Source organism: Chamaea fasciata, unplaced genomic scaffold (genome assembly GCF_029207755.1).
Source record: "Chamaea fasciata isolate MVZ Bird 193981 ecotype frontalis unplaced genomic scaffold, bChaFas1.0.hap1 SCAF_18, whole genome shotgun sequence".
Classification (NCBI taxonomy): domain Eukaryota; kingdom Metazoa; phylum Chordata; class Aves; order Passeriformes; family Sylviidae; genus Chamaea; species Chamaea fasciata.
In genome coordinates, this window is record NW_027094103.1 from 11,074,596 (window position 1) to 11,094,642 (window position 20,047).

General features: G+C 51.3%; 1 protein-coding gene across 1 annotated transcript; it reads left to right on the forward strand.

Moving 5' to 3' along the window:
* Positions 1 to 2,256: 2,256 nt before the first annotated feature.
* CAMKK2 (calcium/calmodulin dependent protein kinase kinase 2) lies at positions 2,257 to 19,256 on the forward strand. Its single transcript, XM_066199351.1, has 18 exons — positions 2,257 to 2,367; positions 6,579 to 6,695; positions 7,116 to 7,575; positions 8,319 to 8,366; positions 8,778 to 8,831; positions 8,973 to 9,024; positions 9,114 to 9,247; positions 9,860 to 9,896; positions 10,669 to 10,690; positions 10,960 to 11,048; positions 11,292 to 11,491; positions 11,582 to 11,635; positions 12,089 to 12,162; positions 12,531 to 12,618; positions 12,865 to 12,960; positions 13,508 to 13,636; positions 15,514 to 15,614; positions 15,977 to 19,256. Exons 3-18 carry the CDS (start codon positions 7,282 to 7,284, stop codon positions 16,047 to 16,049), a joined length of 1,545 nt encoding a protein of 514 aa, XP_066055448.1. The 5' UTR covers positions 2,257 to 2,367; positions 6,579 to 6,695; positions 7,116 to 7,281; the 3' UTR covers positions 16,050 to 19,256.
* Positions 19,257 to 20,047: the final 791 nt, after the last annotated feature.

Sequence of the window (20,047 nt, forward strand, 5' to 3'; positions counted from 1 at the left end):
TTCACTTTTGTTCTGTACTTGGAATTAAGAAATTAGCAGGAAAAAAAAGAGAAAAGACCCTCTTGACTGTGTTAAAAACACACTGAGGGGAGTAGTGCAGTCAGGAAGAAGTAGTGTTCTGTTCTCAGTAGTGACATTTGCCAAATCAATGCAGACTCTATGAACACAGGGGTACCAAAAATATTGGGAAATGTAGGCAAAGCTCCTTTGTGCTCTTTTTAAGGGGTATGGAAGGGGGGATCTCATTTAAAACACATCCTTGCTTATAACCTGTCTGCAGTTGCTGTTTACGCTGCAGAAAACATATGGTGCTGGCAGAAGGGGAAAAGACAGGGTTCAGTCAGAGAGGTGTAACAGTGCAAAGTCCTGGCACTGTTGTTTCATGCGTCCATGCGCAGAGGGGGGATGAGAAGAGTGGGAAACAACAGCCCCAACTCAGCTGAAATGTTTTTATTGTGTCCTCTCCCCTCAGCACTGTGTGTCATTCACCTGCTCTGCTTTTATGGGTGAATAGATGGGAGATCACAACTGAAGTATCTGGAGGGGCCTCCAAAAAATCTGGAGAGGGACTTCAGACAAGGGCTGCAGTGACAGGACAAGGGGGAATGGCTTCCCACTGGCAGAGGGCAGGGTTAGATGGGACACGGGGGAAATTGTCCCCTCTGAGGGTGGGGAGGGAGGCCCTGGCACAGGGTGCCCAGAGAAGCTCTGGCTGTCTCATCTCTGTAAGTGGCCAGGCTGGATGGCTTGGAGCAGCCTGGGATAGTGGAAGGTGTCCCTGCCCATGAGATGGTCGTTGAGGTCCCTTCTAACACAAACCATTCCATAACTGAGTATGTGATGTGCTGGCATTGACTGCTAGCAATGAGATCCTCATTTTAGAATTAAATTTCATTTTGGCTGTAGTGTGGAATTTGAGGATAGATGGGATTGCACTCCTGTGAGTGTAAACCTTTTGTGGCTGCCAGTCACCTGGTGAATATATAAAAGCTGATCATTAAACCCCAGGAGATACCCTGCTTGGAAGCAGTAAATTTAACTGTGGCATTGTCAGCAACAAGAAAGCAAGACCAGACCTAAACCTGGTTCTGCTGGAGCCTGGCCAGGTATGGAGGAAGACAGAAGCACTAAGGTGTGGTTGAGACAAGGATAGTCCGGTGTTAGTTTACACATTCCATTAATTAGTGCTGCATCGGGGCTTTTGGCAGATCATCAGGGCCTTGATTTTAAAACGATGTTTCCAACAGCAAAGGGGAAGCCAGCTTTGTGGAACTGGTGATGGCTCATTCCCTCTCTGCTGTGTTTTAACCAACATCGAGGAGTTTTAATGCTTAAAATGTTTGGAGCACCTACTGCGTTAAGGTAAGTGCATAAGCATCATTTTTAGAGTGGCATTCAAGATTCTGATCAGAAATACAGTATTTATCGACAAAGCAGGCATGGACACCTGGATCTGCTCTGGGGAGCTCTACAGTATCAAAGTGGTGCCCACAAACGAGCCTTGAGGTAAAACGAGGAAGAGGGTTTGGCCAGCTGTGGCATTTGCATCTGCTCAAGGCTGAAACTGTTGCTTCATGGAAAGAAAACCGGGGGCGAGCTTGGTGCTGGATGGAAATAAAAACAAACCCCAAATACTGGACAAAGCAAGGGATATGTTTACCGAGGCTGATATCAGCCGGGGTGTTAGAGGTCGTGCCCCGGAGCTCTGTCACAGCGCTACAGAGCTGCAACTTGTGTGGGAACTGTTTGGTGGCGGCCTTTGCGACATTTCCAAACAACTGTTTTCCAAACCTCCCCTTCAGGTGATGATTTGGGCAACCGCTCAGTGCGGGGGAACTGGCGCAGGTAACCCTGTTTGCCCCCAGCCGACCTGACGCTGGAAACCCAGGGTTTGCACGGGGGCAGGGGGTGGCAGCGGCGGCGGGGGACGCCGGGGTTCGTGTCCCTCCGAGGCGGGCGCGGGGAGCCCGCAGCGGGGTCGGCGGCAGCGGGACCGGCCGGGGCTCCGCGCTGCATCCCGCGGGAGGTGCCGAGGAGCCGCGCGGCCCGGGGGGGGAATAAAACACTGGGGAAAAAAATTATAAATAAACAAAAGAACAAAACACACCCCAAGAGCGGTTTACAGAGGGCGGGCGGGCAGGATGCGGCTGCCCGGGGGGGAAACCTGCCCTTCCCCGGGGCGGAGCGGGGCCTCCCTCTCTCCCTCCCTCCCTCCTTCCATCGCTCCCCCCCTCCTTCCCTCCCTCCTTCCCTCGCTGCCGCCGCCGGAGCGGAACCGAAAGCGAAGGCGGCGCCGGGCAGCCGCGCTCCGGCCCAGCGCGGCGGGGGCTGCGGGGGCTGCGGGGTCCCGGGGTCGCTCCCCGCCAGGTCGGTGCTGCGGGAACGGGCGGGGAGGCCGGGCGGGCCCGGGCGGGGGATGCGCCCGCGGTGGCGGAGACAAAGCCGCGCCCGAAGGGACCGGGCGGGCGGGGGCGGCCGAGCCGGGGATGGAGCGGGGATGGAGCCGGGGCTGGGGCTGCCGTGCGGGCGGCGAGCGGCATCGCCTCCGGACGGGGCTCTCTCGCGGGCGGCCTGTGCGGACACCCCCGCGCTGTGGGCTCGGTGCTGTCATTTCCCCATCCCGCGCCGTGGCCGCCCGGGCCCCGCGGACATCCCGCTGCCGCCGGCCCCGACACGTGCCGCGGTACCGGCGGGCGGCGGCACCCCGGGCGCGGCGATGGCATCGGGTGGCCACACCGCGTGTCCCGCGGACCCCACGGGGCTCCTGTCCGGGGGTTGAGGGCCAGGATCAGGGGTGCCAGGGAAAGACAGGCCATGGGGTTGGGGAAAGGGGGGCGGTTTAAAGTCAAGGGGCAAGTGAGAGGGGGATGGAGCTGGTGGACGGCTGTGTACAGGGGCCGGGTGTCATTAGAAGCCACAGGTTGGGTTCCTGCGAGTGACAGAGCGTGGTTAGGAGGTGGGATGCAGCCCTGCAGCCACGTGCACGGCACAGAGCATCAGGAGCATGAAGGTAATAGTCAAGACCGAGTGCAGAAGTGAGGTGACCACGGGAAGGTGGTGTGATGGAGCTGTGGGCTGACTGCAATGCTGCAGGGGCAGAAACCACCCCTGGGGACCGGAGAGGTTGTCCTCAGGGCCAGGGGGACCACGCTGGGGAGAGGATGTGTGATGGCTGTGGGCACCAGAGCTGCCTTCATGGCCCGCACCCACAGAGACAGCCCCTCCCCTGGGAGAAGGAGCCCCGTCCTTCTCCTGGCTCTCCATGAGCACCTTCTCTTGGGAAAAACAGCCAACAAAGCCCAAGAGGCCATACCTGAGTGTGCTGTGAGGGGGGTCTGATGGACCAGCGCTGTTCGGGGGAGGTAATCTGGAGGAGCCTTTGCTTTCAACTCTGCCCTAATGTCTTTTAAGTGGTGTTCACTAAGTGGAGAGCTGCTCTCGTTTCCTCCCTTGTGGGCATCATGGGCTGGAGCTGCTGTTCCCAGGAAAGCTGAGAGCTGCTTGGCAGTGCTGGACAAGGTGATGGAGGTGCCCTGAGCTTATCCTGGCCTGTGCTCAACACCATCACTGGAACTTTTGCTCTTTTGAGATGCTCATTACATATTGCTTCAGCAGTATTAGGCGGTATCATCAAAATTATATAAAAAAAAACATTGGTAAAGATGATTTTGTGACTCCTGTTGAAACCTGCTGCTGGGTGTTGTGACACTACAATGCTACCAGCTTTGCATTCTTTTCCCCAATTCTTTCCAGCCTGTTTTGGCTGCGCCAGGCAGTGCAGGAGGCTCTTCCATTCACTCTGGGGATGATGAAAAGCTTGGGCACAGAGACCTGTCCTAGATGGGGCACGGGCGCCTGTTTCCAGTATCTCATAAATTTGGGTGTCTTCTGACTTCTAGAGAAGCTGCTGAGAGATTTTTTTTTCCCCCATTAGAAGTCAGGTGGGGGATGCATATGGTCTCTGTATACTACAGTGACTAATATATTTCTGGCAAGGTCTGTGCTCACCCGTAGGAAGGGAAACTGTGATCGATGCCCCCATTGCTGCAGATGACACCACTCTTGGCACGGGCACTTCCACTGCTGACCGTGACCGGGGAAGGCAAAATAGCCACTGGACTGTGCCCAGGGAGACCAATAACTTCCCCAGGCTGGCCCCGCTTGGCTTTTAACCAACCTTCAGTAGTAGCAGGGGAGGATCTCTGCGAGTCAGATCAGTCCTGGTTTTGGTGTTGTGAGTTCAGTTTTGTTAAAAAAAGCTGAAGTTGCGGTTTGTGAACTGACCCCCATGGAAGGATGGGGGTCAAGACTGCCGAGCTGCCACCAAGCCTTGCTCCCTTGGGAGGGTCTGATCCTGACCCTGTGCCTGGCCTTGCCACAGTGACACAGGTGTGGGAAAGGCGAGTGTGTGGCCCCTGCATCTGGGTAGAGAAACAGCTCCGGGGAGGGAAGGGCAGGCAGATACATCCATATGCTCTGATTTAAATCCTTGCAGCCAGCGCTGGCTGCAAGGTGTCACCCTCTGCACTTGCCCAGCATCGGTTAACATGTTCCCCTCCAGAGGTGGCCACATCCAGCAGGGTCCAGGCGAGGCCCACAGACTCTCAGCAGAGCTGGGGCGGCCCGAGGGGGCTCTGAAAATCCCTCACCCTCGCGGGGGCTGGTTTCACTCCCATTCGCTTCCGCTCGAGCCACGTGGACGCTGAGCGAGAGGGAGAGCTGCTGCCAGGGTTTCACAGACCTCTTTTCATTTTAATATCCCTCTCCTTGCTGAATTAGATGCGAGACTGATTGCTTCGATAATCCTGCTGCAGCCGCTATGGGTTATATATGGATTGCAGCCAAAAGCTGTGCCGATAAATCATTCCTATACACCAGGCTGTTATATTTCCTGAGGATTTTGTGGGCATGTGCTGCTCCCTTTTACATAAGGATCTGCTGGAGTTCATACCAGAATGTGCTGCTTTTCCCCAGGCAAGGGCCCGGATGGGTTGGTGAAGCCAAAGCCCCCGGGCTGTATTTTCTCTCTTTGGGATTACTGCCCTCGTTTTAGCTATTTTACTTTTCTCTCTGGCTGGGAATACAGCTGTTCTCCACCTCTTCCTCCTCCTCATGTGCTTATTAAGGATAACAGGGCTGTGTTCAACATGGTGATCCCACTTCTGGGTTTCTCTCAGGGGAGGTGTCATCTCAGAGGGCAGTTTCTTAAAACCCACATCCTCTGACCCTTTGCACACATAGAGAGGGAAAACCCCTCTGATTTCCCACTTCAGCTGATGTTACGATGGGGCTTGGATGACTTTTAGTTTACAGAGCCTGGGGAAGCCTGCTTGAATTAATCAGACTTGATATGTTTATCCTGGTCAAGCCAATTAACTCCCGCCGGCCAGGACATGCTCAGCTCTCAAGTGTGACTGAGACTTCAAAACTCAACTCTGCCCAAGCCCGGCAAAGTTTATCAGAAACCCTTGGAAATGGGGATGCAGGCGATGCTCTGGAGGCAGGATGGAATTCCCAGCCGTGCTGTGGCACTGCTGGGGACTGGTGTTGCTACCAGCAATGTTCCTGGGGTGGTTTCATCCCAAGGCTGCCCCGATGAGCTGCCTTTTTTGGTGCGGCCGCAGAGCACGGTGAGGGTAGAGGGCACAGCATTCCGGATCAGCTCCGGCTTTGGGGCAGCTATTTATACGTGCCCACTGGAGGGGTGCCCAAAGCAGGCCAGGCTAATGGCCTCGGGATGCATCCCTGTGAATTCTGGATGAATGGGGGGAGCTGCTTGTTTGTTTTAATCCATTTGGGAGTGCATTAAAACACGCTGCCGTGGGCTGCCAGCAGCACTGCGGGGGGAATTTGACTTGGCTGGTGGCTCCTGGCTCTCTCATCCAGCAAAGCCCCATCCAGGAGCGGATTCAGCCCCACGAAACTCGGCGTTTCTGGAATAGTTTGTCCTTGTTGCTGTTCGTTGGCTTATTTATAGCCTCCCCATCCCTGTGCTTCTCTGTGCCTCGGAGCAGCGAGTGGTGCTGCCTTGGCTCCAGCTCCAGGCTGATCCCACTTGGGCACAAAAGCTCTGGTTTATAGATCAGTGTTGAAAACAGCAATTAGGCCATTGTGAAGCCTTGAGGACGGGGGAGACGATTTGATTTCTGTACTTGACCCATAATTTCTGCTGGGCTGATTCAGAGTGGTTGTGCTGCGGGTGCAGCATGGAAACTTCAATGGAGATGAGTGGAGCTAATTTTAACCGGCCGCCTCGTTGAGGTGTGGGAACCAGGCAGAAAAACGCCTCAAACCCTGTTCAGGCTTCTGGGCTGGTTGTTTCAGGATATTTTTTTTTCTTTTGCTTCCTTCTGTGGCAACTTGTTAACCTAGAAATTAAAAACAGCACCAGTGCTGGGGCAGGGAAGAGCGATGGTTTACAGCCAACCAACCACTGAACAGCCCCAGGTGCTGTAGGGAGCCTGGCATGTGTGAATTAACATAATTTTCTCCTCTTTTTAAAGTATCACTTAATTATTTGATTTTGGTTTTTTTTTTTTAGTTTTTTTGTTGCTAACGGTTTTCTCATTTATCTCAAGGTTTGGGGACCTGAGTTTTGCAAAGAAGGCCACAGGGCAAGGAACAGAAATCACTGGCAGTGATGGGCTGTGGGAGGAAGCAGTGAGCCAGGGGGCTGGTCCTGCACCCCACACTTGGTAAGTGTGTCCCTGTGCCCCTGAACTGCTTTGTCTGGGGGGCCTTGGCAGAGATGAGCCCACGTGGAGCAGTAAAGTAGGGAACTCAGTGGTATTTATGCGGGTATAGTGCAATTCTTTATCCAGCCTTTAGAACACCCCCTTTGGAGTATTTCCACAGTGGAGATGATTGAGTTGTTATTCCCTGGAGGTGTTTAGATGAAAAGGGTGGAAGGAGTAGTGATGGCAGCCCTGGGGTTGAGGCTGGCTCTGGCCTGGGGTCCGTCCCATGGCAGGGTGATTGTGCATCCTGGTGCCATCCTGCACCACTGCCCTTGGCTTCACCATTCCTTATGGAATAAATCAATCAACCTGTACCACGATGACCAGCAGGAAATCTCGCTTTCCACAGAGCCTGGCTGACGCACCCTGTGTTTGCAGGCACATCTCCCCGCCACAGCATGGCCAGGATGAGGCCATCGTTCCCTCCACGTCGCCACGTGTCCCCAGCAGCTCTCCCGCCCCACAGCCCCTCTGCTGCGCCGGAGGCCGCCGAGCCCCCGCGGCGCTGCGGGACCCCCTGGCGCTGAGCCCCGGCCACACCAGCATGGCCTCGCTCATCGTGGTCACCGACGCCACGGGCAGCGTGAGCGAGGAGGAGATGGACGTGCCCGGCAGTGAGGGCTTCGGGGACGGCCGGAAGCTGCACCTCTCCGGCCGCAAGCTGTCCCTGCAGGAGCGGCCGCAGCCCGCCCGCTCGCCCGGGAACGGCAACGGCGCCAACGAACGCTTCATCTACCCCTCCCTCCCTTACTCCCCGGTGACGTCCCCGCACTCCTCCCCGCGGCTGCCGCGGCGGCCCACGGTGGAGTCCAACCGTGTATCCATCACGGGATTGCAGGTGAGGGGGATGAACGTTACAGGTGAGGGGGATGAATGTTACAGGTGCTCCTGTGGTTCTTCTGCCCCCATCTGCTTGGATTTACTCACCTTGGCATTTCTTCTCGCTTGTTTTTTTGGGATAAACCCCCCATAGCATGTCTGCAGGCGTGTGGTAGGGGGCACTGGGACATCCTGGGCCATGGGGACAGCCCTCAGGGAGGTGAGACCCCAGCTCACCTGTTTTCGTGCCTTTTGCTGGTGCCACCGGCTCTCACGGCTGTGTTCGATGGAAGCCAGGGGTGCAGCGCAAATTTCTTTCTTTACGTCTTAAAAATAAAGAAAGAGAAGTTCACTGAGATCTAATGAGAAAACAGACCTGCCTGCCCCCAGCCTGACGGAAAACAGGCAGCAAGCGGCTGCTTTGCCCAGAAGAAATAAAATTACTTGGCGCCAGGTCGCCAGCATTAAACCCCTCAGGGCTCCCCCAGTCCGTCGCTCTCGTTCCACGTGAGTGGACAGGACAGGATCGCCTGCCCAGCCGTTAATGTTTGCAATTAGCCATCTATAAACACACCAACGTGTGGCTTGGTGGGTGGCTTTTGTGGCTTATGAATCAAAGCTGCCCAGCCCCACATGCCTGCTTGGGCAGAGCAGGACAAGGTGTGAGTTTGCAGAGAAAGTTTTGCTGGAGATTTAAAAGGAGAAGAGTAAACGCGAGCAGTTTTGTGGCTCATGCCAAACTTCCCTGCTCTCTCCCCGCAGGACTGTGTGCAGCTCAACCAGTACAAGCTGAAGGATGAGATCGGGAAGGTGAATATTGGGTTTGGGGTGGGATGAGGGGTTTTGGGTTGGGACGGTGTCAGCCTTGCTTCCACTTTCCAGTCACGGGAATGCTCCAGAACGGGAGCAAGTCCAGCCACTCGCCACAGCAGCTCTTTGTTGCTTGCTCTCTGTTCTGAGTGGTGCCAATTGAATTGTATATTTTTAAAATTATTACTAATTTTCCCCCTTCCCCCTCCCTCCCACTCAGTGGGGCATTTGAAGCTTTTCTTTGCTGTCAGTTTGATGTCAGACCACACACCCCCCTGCTCGTGGTGGCATCGCCCACCAGCTCTGTGATCCCTGTGGGGTGGGTTTGCGGAGGAGCCCAGAGCCCTGTTTGGTGATGTGGGTTTTCTGGATTGTCCCTAACTTGTGCCCCATGGCTGTGCCCCTCTCCAGGGCTCCTATGGGGTGGTGAAGCTGGCCTACAACGAGGATGATAACACCTACTATGTGAGTAGCACACAGCCCTGGCGCCTGCAGCAGGGCACGTGGGAGGGGGATGGATCCCCTCTGCTGACTCCCTGCCCCATCCCACCGGCCACATTTTATCCTTGGCTTGCCCTAAATTCCACATTTGTTCCCCTCTTGCAGGCAATGAAGGTTCTCTCAAAAAAGAAGCTGATGAGACAGGCGGGCTTCCCCCGTAAGTGGCAGAAAGCCTTTTGGCTGGGGGATATTTTGGGGATCCTGGGAGATTGTTCCCAACTGGACACATCTTCGCCTTTCCCACAGGCCGCCCACCGCCCCGCGGGGCCAAAGCTGCTTCTGAGGGCTGCCTGCAGCCCAGAGGGCCCATCGAACAGGTCTACCAGGAGATTGCCATCCTGAAGAAGCTGGACCACCCCAACGTGGTGAAGCTGGTGGAGGTAAGCGCTGGCCTCTTTCCAAAACTCATCCTCGAACGTGACAGAGCCTGAATGCTGCAGGGGTGGGCTGGGTGAAGGGGAGTCACCCCAGAAGGGGGCAAGGGCAGGTCCTGCCTTTGGGAGAATTGTGTTTTCCTTGATTTAGAAGGTTTTTTATTCTCACCTCCCAAAAGATTTTTTTTTTTTCTTCCCTGCTCAGAAAGGGAAATGCAGAAAAATGTTTCTTCTGTGGAAGAAACAAGTGCTGAGACAGGTTTTGGGGAAGAGCTGGTGTTTTCTGTGAGTTCAACAGTGCAGCTGCCTTGCCCTCCACCCACTGCCTGTATGAAACAGTCCAAAAATCAAGAATTAAGGATGTGCAGGCTGGAGTTTATTTGGCTCATGAGTCAGATGATGCTTCCTGTGTGTTTTAAATATTTGCTTCCTTGAAGTACAGCTACATCTCTGTCCTCTTTTTTCCCTACTCCTGTGGGTAGAAGCTCAGAGATGAGCAGACCGTGCTGATGGTGCAGATGGTGTAGAACTGAGATGGCTGCTAAAGAAAATATCGCAATGCTTAATTTGCAAGGTTTTCTTGGCACTGTTTAATTGCCTTTTTCCTTCTTTTGGCAGGTCCTGGATGACCCCAGTGAGGATCACCTGTACATGGGTAAATGTCCACTGCTCTGGGGTGTCAGAGGGATGGGGCAAAAGGTTCCCGCTGTGTTTTGGAGCAGCTCTGTGTGCAGGGCTGGGTCTCTCTTTCACTGTGGGTATAGCCTGGATGCGCTGGAGGAGCAAATGAGATGCAGTCTGGGTTGTGAACAGAGACAAGAGTGCTTTACAGCACTGTATTGACCTTAATTCGACACCAGGGCATGCCTTGCCATGAGAGGCACCAGTGTTTGGTGTTCTCAGCTTTGAAGCCAGGCTGATAGGAAGTAGTTTCACTTCTTTGGGAAAAAAGCATGAGTTGATTTTCCAAGGTACAAAGGAGCCACATCCCAACCTGCCCGGCAGACAGCAGTTGTTTGCTGGATGTAAATAACAAAACTCTTGGAGAAGGTGTTTTTTTCCCATCATTTATGTTCAGCCTGTACTAGTGGAGGAGCATGTGATGCCTTCATGGCCAAGCACCGGGGTTTGCCCAGGGTGTGGGCTCATCCTTTTTGGTGGCAAACTGAAGGGTTTTGTGTGCCATGGAGGGAACTTCACAATGCTGAAGCTGAAGCACTGAGAAGATAGTTGGCATCATCTCCTTAACTGAAAATGGGAGCAACCCAAATGCCACGTGCCTTGCATAAGACGGCATCTCCTTTCTAAAAAGAACGTATTATTTTTAGAATTTTTGTCATTAAAATAATTGCTTTTGTGCTGAGGCTGTGCTTGCAGGAGCCATACCCTGTAAGTGATCTCTAATCACCTTCTCTTTTGTGTTGCAGTGTTTGAACTGGTGAAGCAGGGGTGAGTGCTGAATTCCTGATTTAATCCTACTAAGACTTGAACATGAGATGGGTTTGTGGGTGGCAGAGCTTGGCCATGCAAGGTGGGAATGGGATGCAGAGGTGATGGGGAGGTTCATGGTGGGGCTTGAGGTTTGAAAAGTATCTCCCCAGCCTTTACAGCTGAGTGCACCCTGTAGGTGCCTGTGTCTGAGGCTGTGACAAAGCCTTCAGGCCCCGTTTCAGTACATCCAGGTGGGGAAAGAACTCTGTTCTCTGTTTTCTTTGCAGTCCTGTGATGGAAATCCCAACCTTGAAACCTCTCAGTGAGGACCAGGCTCGGTTCTACTTCCAGGATCTGATCAAGGGTATTGAATACTGTAAGTGTCTCTGCAAAAATGATGGGATTTCTTATTTTTGTTTTTTTTTTTTTTTTTTCTGAACACCTGGGGTTGGCTTTTCTGCTGGTGTGCAGTGCCGTTTCTGGTGGCTCAGGCTGCACAGGGGCTTTTAAAGCTGGGGCTGGTCGTGGTGTTAGCAGAAAGAGCCACAGGGAGCCCTCATGGCTTCTTTGCTACAAACCAGTGCTGCTGCTGAACCACTCGTTGTCCCTCTGGCTGCAGTGCACTATCAGAAGATAATCCATCGGGATATTAAACCTTCCAACCTCCTCGTGGGGGAAGACGGGCACGTCAAGATCGCCGACTTCGGAGTGAGCAATGAGTTCAAGGGAGCTGATGCCCTCTTAACCAACACAGTGGGCACTCCTGCCTTCATGGCCCCAGAGACCCTCTCAGAGACCAGGAAAATCTTCTCTGGAAAGGTATTTAACAGCGATTTGAATGGTCTTGGACTAACTTTGCACACACAGAAACCTTGTTGTAGATTTAACTATGCTTTCTACACTCTGCAGGCTTTGGATGTCTGGGCCATGGGGATCACACTGTACTGCTTCGTGTTTGGGCAGGTAATGAGATGGATTTTTCTGAGCTATTGGTGTTTGGGGGTTGGTTTGTGCCTCTCATGTTCCAGGTAAACAGCGGGACTTGTGTCACCTTGTGTCCCTGCTGGAACTGAGTGGAAATGAGGATGTGTGGATGGAAATCCCTGTCCCTGGGATGGGTGCCGCCAAAAGGGTTGTGTTTCTTTTCTTACCCAGTGGAAAAAATTCTGTGCCTGGGCAGATTTTTTTAGGAAAGGAGCTCTTGTAGTAATTGGTAATTTTTGGTTAAATGTTTTTTTTTTTCATTGCATTTAAAAATAAACATTGATATAATTGGAAATCTTCTGGAATTTCCCTGTAACTAGATCTTTGCTTTCCTTCATACCCTATGAGATCCTGATGCTCCTCTGGCTGCCCCACTGCTGCCTCTTTAGCAGAGTTTGTTGCTTTCCTCATTGCTCTTTTTCTTCGTGGTAGTGCCCTTTTATGGATGAAAGGATCTTGAGTTTACACAATAAAATCAAGACCCAAACGTTGGAGTTCCCAGACCAGTAAGTACTCAAAAACAAAAACAACCCATCAATCCTTATTTTACAGCTCATTTGAGTTGTTTCTCAGTCACTCCCTGGGTAGGGCTGGCCCTGCTCTTCTGTGGTTTTGCAAAACTCAGGCTTTGAGTTGGTGTCTCCCTGCCCTGTACATGTGGGATCACCCTTCACCATTGCCTCAAAAGGGAATATTTTGCTTTTTCTGGGGGTTTGGAGAGGAGGGGGTGTACAAGCACCCAGAGCTGCTTCCCTGTTGGGGCTGGAGTCCAGCCCCTCTGCCCAGAAGGCCCATAGTAGCTGGCACTGAGGTGAAGAGCAGAGGCAGCATCCATCCCTTTCTCCATCTCATCTCTCCCTTCTTCCTTCCACAGGCCAGAAGTTACGGACTTCTTGAAGGATTTGATTACACGGATGTTGGATAAAAATCCTGAATCTAGGATTTCAGTCCCAGAAATCAAGGTACTGACCCGGTTTCCTGGTGCTGGCTGTGGCTTCACTTCTGTTGGGTTCTCCTTGCTCGACTTTTTTTGGGAGTCAGTTTGATCGCGCCAGGCTAGGTCCTCCCCCTGTGCCCAGGGCCCCTGGGCAGGTAAGTCCCAGCTCCTTCCCCTGCTCCGGGACCTGCTCAGCTTTGGGACCTTTGGTGCCTATAGAAGTCGCAGGCAAAAGGAAATCCCCTGAGTACAGTATTTCCTCTGCTACCAGGAAAGTACTGTGCAACAGCCTTTCGCAGGAGATTTCTGGTCCTTCGCCCCTGCGGGAGCCTGGAAGGGGCGAGAAGCTGAGAGAATGGAGACCAAGGTAGGGGGAAAGGATTGCGGGGGAATTGCGGAACCGTTTTGTGCTCCTCCTGCAGCCGACTGAGTCACCAGGTGTGTGGGCAAGGACAAACAGGGGTTCTGCCTTCAGTCATAAACCAGCTCCAGGACGAGGGCTCGGTGGGTCTCCCCATCACTGCTGCTCATACGTGTGGACTGGAATAAATCTCTCCTGCCTCCTGGTGCTGTCTCATCCGTAAGATGAGAGTAAAGACAGGTCTCCTTCCCTAAAGCCCAGAGATGCCCAGTGCCGTAGGTCACCAAGGTTATGGCCTGGTTGTGTAGCTGGGGCCAGTGCTGGCTCTGGATGAGCCACACCACAGCATGTTCTGCTGGGGGCCATGCAGTTCCTGGCAGTGCTGGGGCGAGCTGGCTCACCAGTGACATGGCACATCCCTGCCCTGCTCCCTGGCGTGTCAGGAGCATGTAGGGGCCATAGCTTGGACAAGGAGATGCGTTTGCCAGGCTTGTGTAGTTTGAGTTACGAAAGAGAGGAAATCGTTCCTGACAGGCTGTGTTATTCATTGAAGTTGCACCCTTGGGTCACCAAGAACGGAGCGGAGCTGCTGCCCACAGAGGATGAGAACTGCACCCTCGTGGAGGTGACGGAGGAGGAAGTGGAGAATTCAGTCAAGCACATCCCCAGCCTGGCCACCGTGGTGAGTACAAAGGAGTTGATGGTCTATGGATGCACAGTGGGGTCCACGCTGCCTGCTGGGGTTGGCCTTGAGCAGCTGGTGTTCTGCTGAAGGGCAAAAGCATTGGGCAGGATTAGAGACCTTCCCTCTCTGGAAACATGTGCTGCAAGACACTTGAGTGTCTCAGGGTCTCAGCAGCTCACTGGAAATTGCTGTACCCCACAGTGCAGAGGAGTATTTTAGAGCAGTTCCAAAGGTAACTGTCAGTGGGTTGCTGGTCTTCACACTTGAGCTGGCTGCCTAAGTATGTTTTTGCTCAGGGCAAAAAAATGTCTGGTCCAGAACCTGCCCATGGCCAGGAGCAGGTGTTTTGGCCAGGCACAGGGAGCTCCTGCCCTGTTCTGCCTGTCCAGCTGTAGGGGCTGTGGGAGCTTCCCCGGATGGAGATTTTATCTGGGCCACGACATGCATCAGCCCCCGCCTGGAGCTATTCTTGGTGACTTCATCTCATCTCTTTTCAAGCTTGTATTTTTATTCTCTGCAACCCACTGTGGTGGTGAGAACCACACTGTAACCCTGTCCTGTGTGGAAAGTCAAATCCTTTGTGGTTTTGAACCTAATCATTTCTTTGGGTGCCGCCAGCCCGTGTGTTAGGAGAAACAGTGAGTGACCATTCACAGTTCCCTAGTGTGGTGTTCTCTGCCTGTAGGCACCCAGGCTGTGATTTTTTTGTAGAACAGGTTTACCTTTGAAGCCCCTTTTCCATCTCATAGCTGTGCCCACTTCTGGCCTCATTTCCGGAGCTCTCTCCATTTTGGGTACCCTGCAGAGATCTCACTGACCACAGACATGTGAATATGCAAATGCCCCTTGTGCTGCCCAGGCTGAAAAAGCAGATTTTGCTCTAAAGAGATCACCATTGATGAGGGGTTTACCCACTCTGTCCTGTTCACAGGGGACTTGATCAGTGGGCTCAGTGCTCCCAGCCCTGTTGAAATCCAGGTGTGTTCAGCACAGCTCAAGGCAAATCAGATTTTACTGCACCTCTTTGACTCTTAAATAACACACTGCCTTCAGGCAGATGTGGTATTTTCACATTTGCATTTGATCTTCAAAATTACCCTCTGGTGCCTGATCTTTGTGCAGCCAAGTGCAGGCGTTGACGCTCCAGTATGAGACTCACTCACGAGGCTTTGACTGTTCAAACACCCTCGCCTTGAGACACAGAACTGCTCACTGTGCGCCCTGGTGAGCAGACACACGAGGCACAGAGGGATGAGAAGCAACATCAGATGAAGCCAGGGGCTCTCAGAGATGCACCTGCCGAGGCAGGATCCAGTGCTGCTCACCTTGTTGTCTGCACCCACCAGCAAAGGAAGCTGGGGGATGCCAGGGAAGAATCCTGACACATCCCTGTTCCCACCAGTCTCCGATTGGTAACTTTGTGTTTTGCAGACAAAGCTGGACAAATGGCCAGCGTTTCAGTTTGGTTTCAGAGAAACATTAAGGTAAAATTGTGCGAGTTCCTTCCCCTCTCCCTTTCCAGTGAATTATTTTGCCAGGTAATCATGGAGGACTAGGAATTTGCAGGTACTGGATGCAGTAATCAGTAAAACCTACTTCTGGGGAGGAAAGAAACCTCCCAGACTTGTTTTTGCTCTCCTTTCCAGCCTCTTACACTTACTGTGGCTCTCACCTGCAAGGGTTTCAGATGAGGATACAGCCTCTGTATTAAGCAGCTGGACACTTGCAAAGATGCTTCCTTCTGATTTCTATTAATAGAGAACTTTGGCTTGTTTTCACTAGTTTTTTAATTACTTGGGCATGCGGGTTGGATGTTCCTGTTGCTCTTGAATGAAGGAAAAGCACCTCTGATGAACTGCATTGTGGTTTTGCAGATCTTGGTTAAAACGATGATCCGGAAGCGATCCTTTGGGAACCCGTTTGAGGGGAGCAAGAGGGAGGAGCGGTCATTGTCTTCCTCTGGGAACCTGCTGCCGTAAGTGCCATCACCTCACTTCAGTCCCAAAAGACATTTGCAGCTTTTTCTGATGCTCTTGAGGAGAAATTAAATAGTTGGGCTTTGAAAGTTTCAGAGGAGCCATGACTGCAACATTCACACCCGGTCTGTCTGATCTGTAACTGCTTTATGGGATTTTTGTAACATGGAATATCCTGCTGTTCTGATGGGATGAAAAACATCTTCTTATGGCACTTCCAGCCTGTTAACATGGGGAGAGATGACACATGCTCAGCATCCCAAAGATTCCCTGGCAGGGAAGGGGCAGAAACTGGTGTCTCATGGCCTGCTTTGTCTTTTTCTGAGTCGCTCAGCAGCTGTTTTATTTCCTTTGGAAACAGGAAACAAGGCAGTGAAGATAACCTGAAATGCAACGACTTGCCCAACGTGGGAGAGGAGGAACTTCTTTCTTGAACGTGGACTTTTGCGGTTCTGTTGAGCAGCTCAATCCAGGGCACGTCACCAAGTGTGCACTGGGGACGAGGTGACCAGAGCCCAGAGCAAAACACAGCATGACATGGCGCTATCTCAGTACAATGCTGGATGTAGAGCTCACATAGCAGCATGTTATCACGTGTTATCAGACATCCGATTATTTGCCATAAACGTGGAACATCTCCGATCACTTGGACTGCTGACTTCTGGTGGGAGAGGCGCTGGCGGATGGCGGAGAGGTGAGCGCTGGTGGTGGTGAGCAGCAACGGGGCTTTGCAAAACAAAACCCACAGCAGCCAAAGGAAAATGCTGTTTGGAACTGCTTTTAGCTTGGTTTTAATGCCAAATAACTTGCAGGGACTGACGCCAGCGTCCCAGGGGCACGATGCCCGTGGCGTGGCCGTGGGCACGTGCAGAAGGGTGAAGCTTTTGCCAAGTGGGATACACAGCAGTAAAACCAACCACACGTGTGCACTTTGAGAGTTCACGACCTACCAGGAATGTTGTTGCATCTATTTCTTGTCGTTCTGGTTTGTTTTTAATTGACACCTTTTTAACTGCATGGGAACAAAGCAAAAACCCACCTTTTCAGCTTTTTAAAGAATGCCTACATTTGTGAGCCAAGTTGTATGAAACAGCACCTTCAGGATGTTCAGAAAGTGAGGTTAATTACCTCCTCAGGTAATTAATGCCCTTTCCAGAGGCCTTGGTGTGACCAGGACTTGGTAAGTTAGGTATTCAGTGTATGAAAGGAAAAGGTTTTTAAGGGCTTAAGTTCAGTTTGAACTATTTTTGCTGCAGACATATGAGTGAAAGGTGGTGTTTAGAATGTTTTAAATAACAGAAGAAGCACTAACAGTTTGTTTCTAAATCTTTTACTTGATCTAGGTAGATATACTATAAAATATAAAATTCAGGGTAAAATCCTTCACTTCCATGTACATTACATGGTTTACTACAATTAAAAATAATACAACTTATGCTATTTTTTAAGTATAGACTTAGGGCTTGCTTAGAATTTAAGATCTTAATGATTAGCTAGTGATTTTCAAAGAAAAGTTTGTTTTCCAAACTCTTAATCTGGATTCTGGGGCCAATGCTATGTATTTTTTGCAAGTTTGTTACCAGTAATTTGTGAATGCCTGTGGATCAGAGGCTTGTTAGTAAATTAAGTGTATATCTAGTTAATGGATTGTTTCTTACCAAGAGCTCTTTCACCTTCAGTCAGATTACTCTGATTATTTGTGGTGCTTGTACAAAATAATAATCTGTCATGTGGTGGGAGAGACTCTGGCGTCCAGACTCACTTTCCCAAGTTCTCTGTGCTCAGACAAAGCTGGAGAATGAGGAGCCAGGGTTTGCCTGAGGAAAGGGGTCACGGTAAGTACAGTTGTTTTGTGGCTGGAGCGTGGGATGAGGGGGGAAAAGGTCTGATTTTTTTCCTTTCTCAGTCTGATGTGATTGTGTGACCTTGAATCAGGCATTCGATGTACCTGACAGAGAAGGAGGATTTGAGTCTCCCAAGCTTGTGAGGGACTGATAAGGTCTAATTATTTGCCCTCAGAAAGAAGGCAGTAGGAGACTGCCAAGTGTCTTGATTAATGGTTAAGATCTCTGCCTGTTAACCCTGGCCATGGATGCCCTGCCTTTAGAAAGTGACTGTTCCCTTGTCTTCCTTTATTTTATCCTGGGCAGCACAAGCAGCAGTGTGCCAAGGTCCTTGGCCCCACTGCAGTCAGACCTGGCCTGGTAATTCCTGGTTAAGACTGGTTTTTGTTAAAGCCAGGACAGCATTAGCAAGGGTGCAGATGCCTACCCAAACTGTCCCTTACACCTTTTGACCACTTGAAGCGATGTTCCCCCTAAATTGCAATTTATTCTGGAAGCATTGTGCTGCTGGCCTTTCTCCAAAGCCAGTGAGGACAGTTGGTGGTTTAGGAGCAATACTATGGAGTTTGGAGCCATAAGACACGCACTGTTTTCCTCCCGTTTTAGTCCGTGGCTATGCCAAAGCCCTGCAGCTTCAGCTATGGGAAAACCAAACAGGTAACTTGGGGGCAGCACTACTATAGCTGCCTGCTCCCCCTACACAGGACTTGTCATTGTGGAAATGTGTGTGAGTGGGCAGCCTGGTTCTGTAACCCTGCAAATGGACTTGATCTGCCAAAAAAAAAAAAGTAAAAAGCTAGGGGATCCGATTCTTTGTAGGTAGTGCATAGCAATGTGTGTGGTGTGTTTGCTAGAGGTGTGTTGTAGAGATCTCTGTGCTGCCCATCCCTGGGTATGATTTGTCAGGTGAGACAGTTTACATTGACCAAACAGGTCTGCCAGGTGTAACGCAGCTTCTCAACAGCTGTACCAGCTCCCCCATGCCCAGCCAGTCTCTGGGCTTCAGATACTCCCACTGATCAGTGTCTGACTGCCTGCACGGGCTTGGCTCTAAAGGATGCTAAACTCAGCACTTCCCCAAGGTGCTCTCCAAACTGAGTGTCCCTCAGTGCAGGCTCTGGTGGGGCTGCAGCCAAATGCACATTTCGGAAAGAAACGCAACGTGAATTTTTCTGGTTGGTCAGCTCTGTTGAAAGCATAAAGCGTGGCCGTGTGAGGGAGATCTCTCTAAATGCATGACCTGTTAGAGAAGCTGTACTGTGTATATAAACCTGCTCAGTTCCCCAGCTGCTGTTCCTTAGTAGTAATGCTGGCTTTCTTATAGTGAAGTGAACATTTTGCTTGTGCCTTGGAACTGGGCAATAGCTTGATTTCCCCAACTCCCTTCCTTCCAAGCAAGCCCGGTGCTGACTGTGGGCTTATTGCTGGGTACTAAGCCTTTTTGGCTCTGAAAGCACATAGGAAAGTGCTAAGGGGAAACCAGGCCTCTTATCTGAGTAGTTTTCCATGGTGGTCCCCTCTTACCTATCAGGCAATTGATCTGCTTCTTTTCTAAGGTCCTGAACTATTCCTGATTTTTATACTGTTTGTTTAATGACCAAGGCTTGTGTTTCACTCCTACCCCTTTATTATGCATTTAACTTTATCAGGTGTATCAAGTTTAAATACTGTGTATTTACCACTTTTAAATTATATTACCTAAGAAGAAAGAATAAACCAACTACTAAGTGTTTTTCCACACAGGTGTTCAAGCTTCACTGTACAAGTTGAAATAAATGACATGCAACCAAACCCAGAGTTAGTTGATCAAGTGGAACCATTATTCTGTTTGTGTGGTCTTTATCAGGCTGTGAGAGTTTGGTTGTTGGAAGAGGAATCTGAAAGCGCTCTCCTATGTTAGTGAAGTCTGGTGCTCTGCCATTACTGGGGATCTTGGGCTAGGATGAGACCACAGCAGATTGAGCCACTGTGTAACCAAACCGAGCGTCCACATGCACAGACTGGAGAGCTGACTCTTGTAAAGACACTCTGAGCTGGGACACAACTTAGTGCTCAACAGCAGCAGGCACAAAAAGAATAAAACAAAATGATAATGCTGTGGTTTACCCACTGGGCTGCTGGAGAAAGGCAGCCAGGATGCTGGAGGTATGGAATAGATCACAGGGCTCAGTAACACCAGAAAAGGTTCAGAGAAAGGGAAGCCCTGGACTTCATGAGTCAATGTGATCACTAGAGGTGCTCAAGGCCATGAATACAAAAGCCAACAAATCCACTTCAATCAAATTGTGTAAACCCATTAAATGCAGCAGCCCAGACACGGGGTTGGTGTGGTGGTAAAAAGCACGGGAGGTGTGCCAGGGAATAACAGATCTGTTCTTCCAAGCAGCTGGTACCAGCACTCAGATAAAGACCCTGAGATCTTGGCCTGTGACTTACAAGTCTTTCCTTGGAGAGGGTTTAAGACAACAGACATGGACAAGGTGTCAGGAGAGCCAAGGCAGCAGCAATTCTGCTGAGAGAATCAAGAGGCAAAGCCCACAGAGCCCTGGCTTTAATAGCCCTCCACAAACACTTGGTATGTGGGGAGA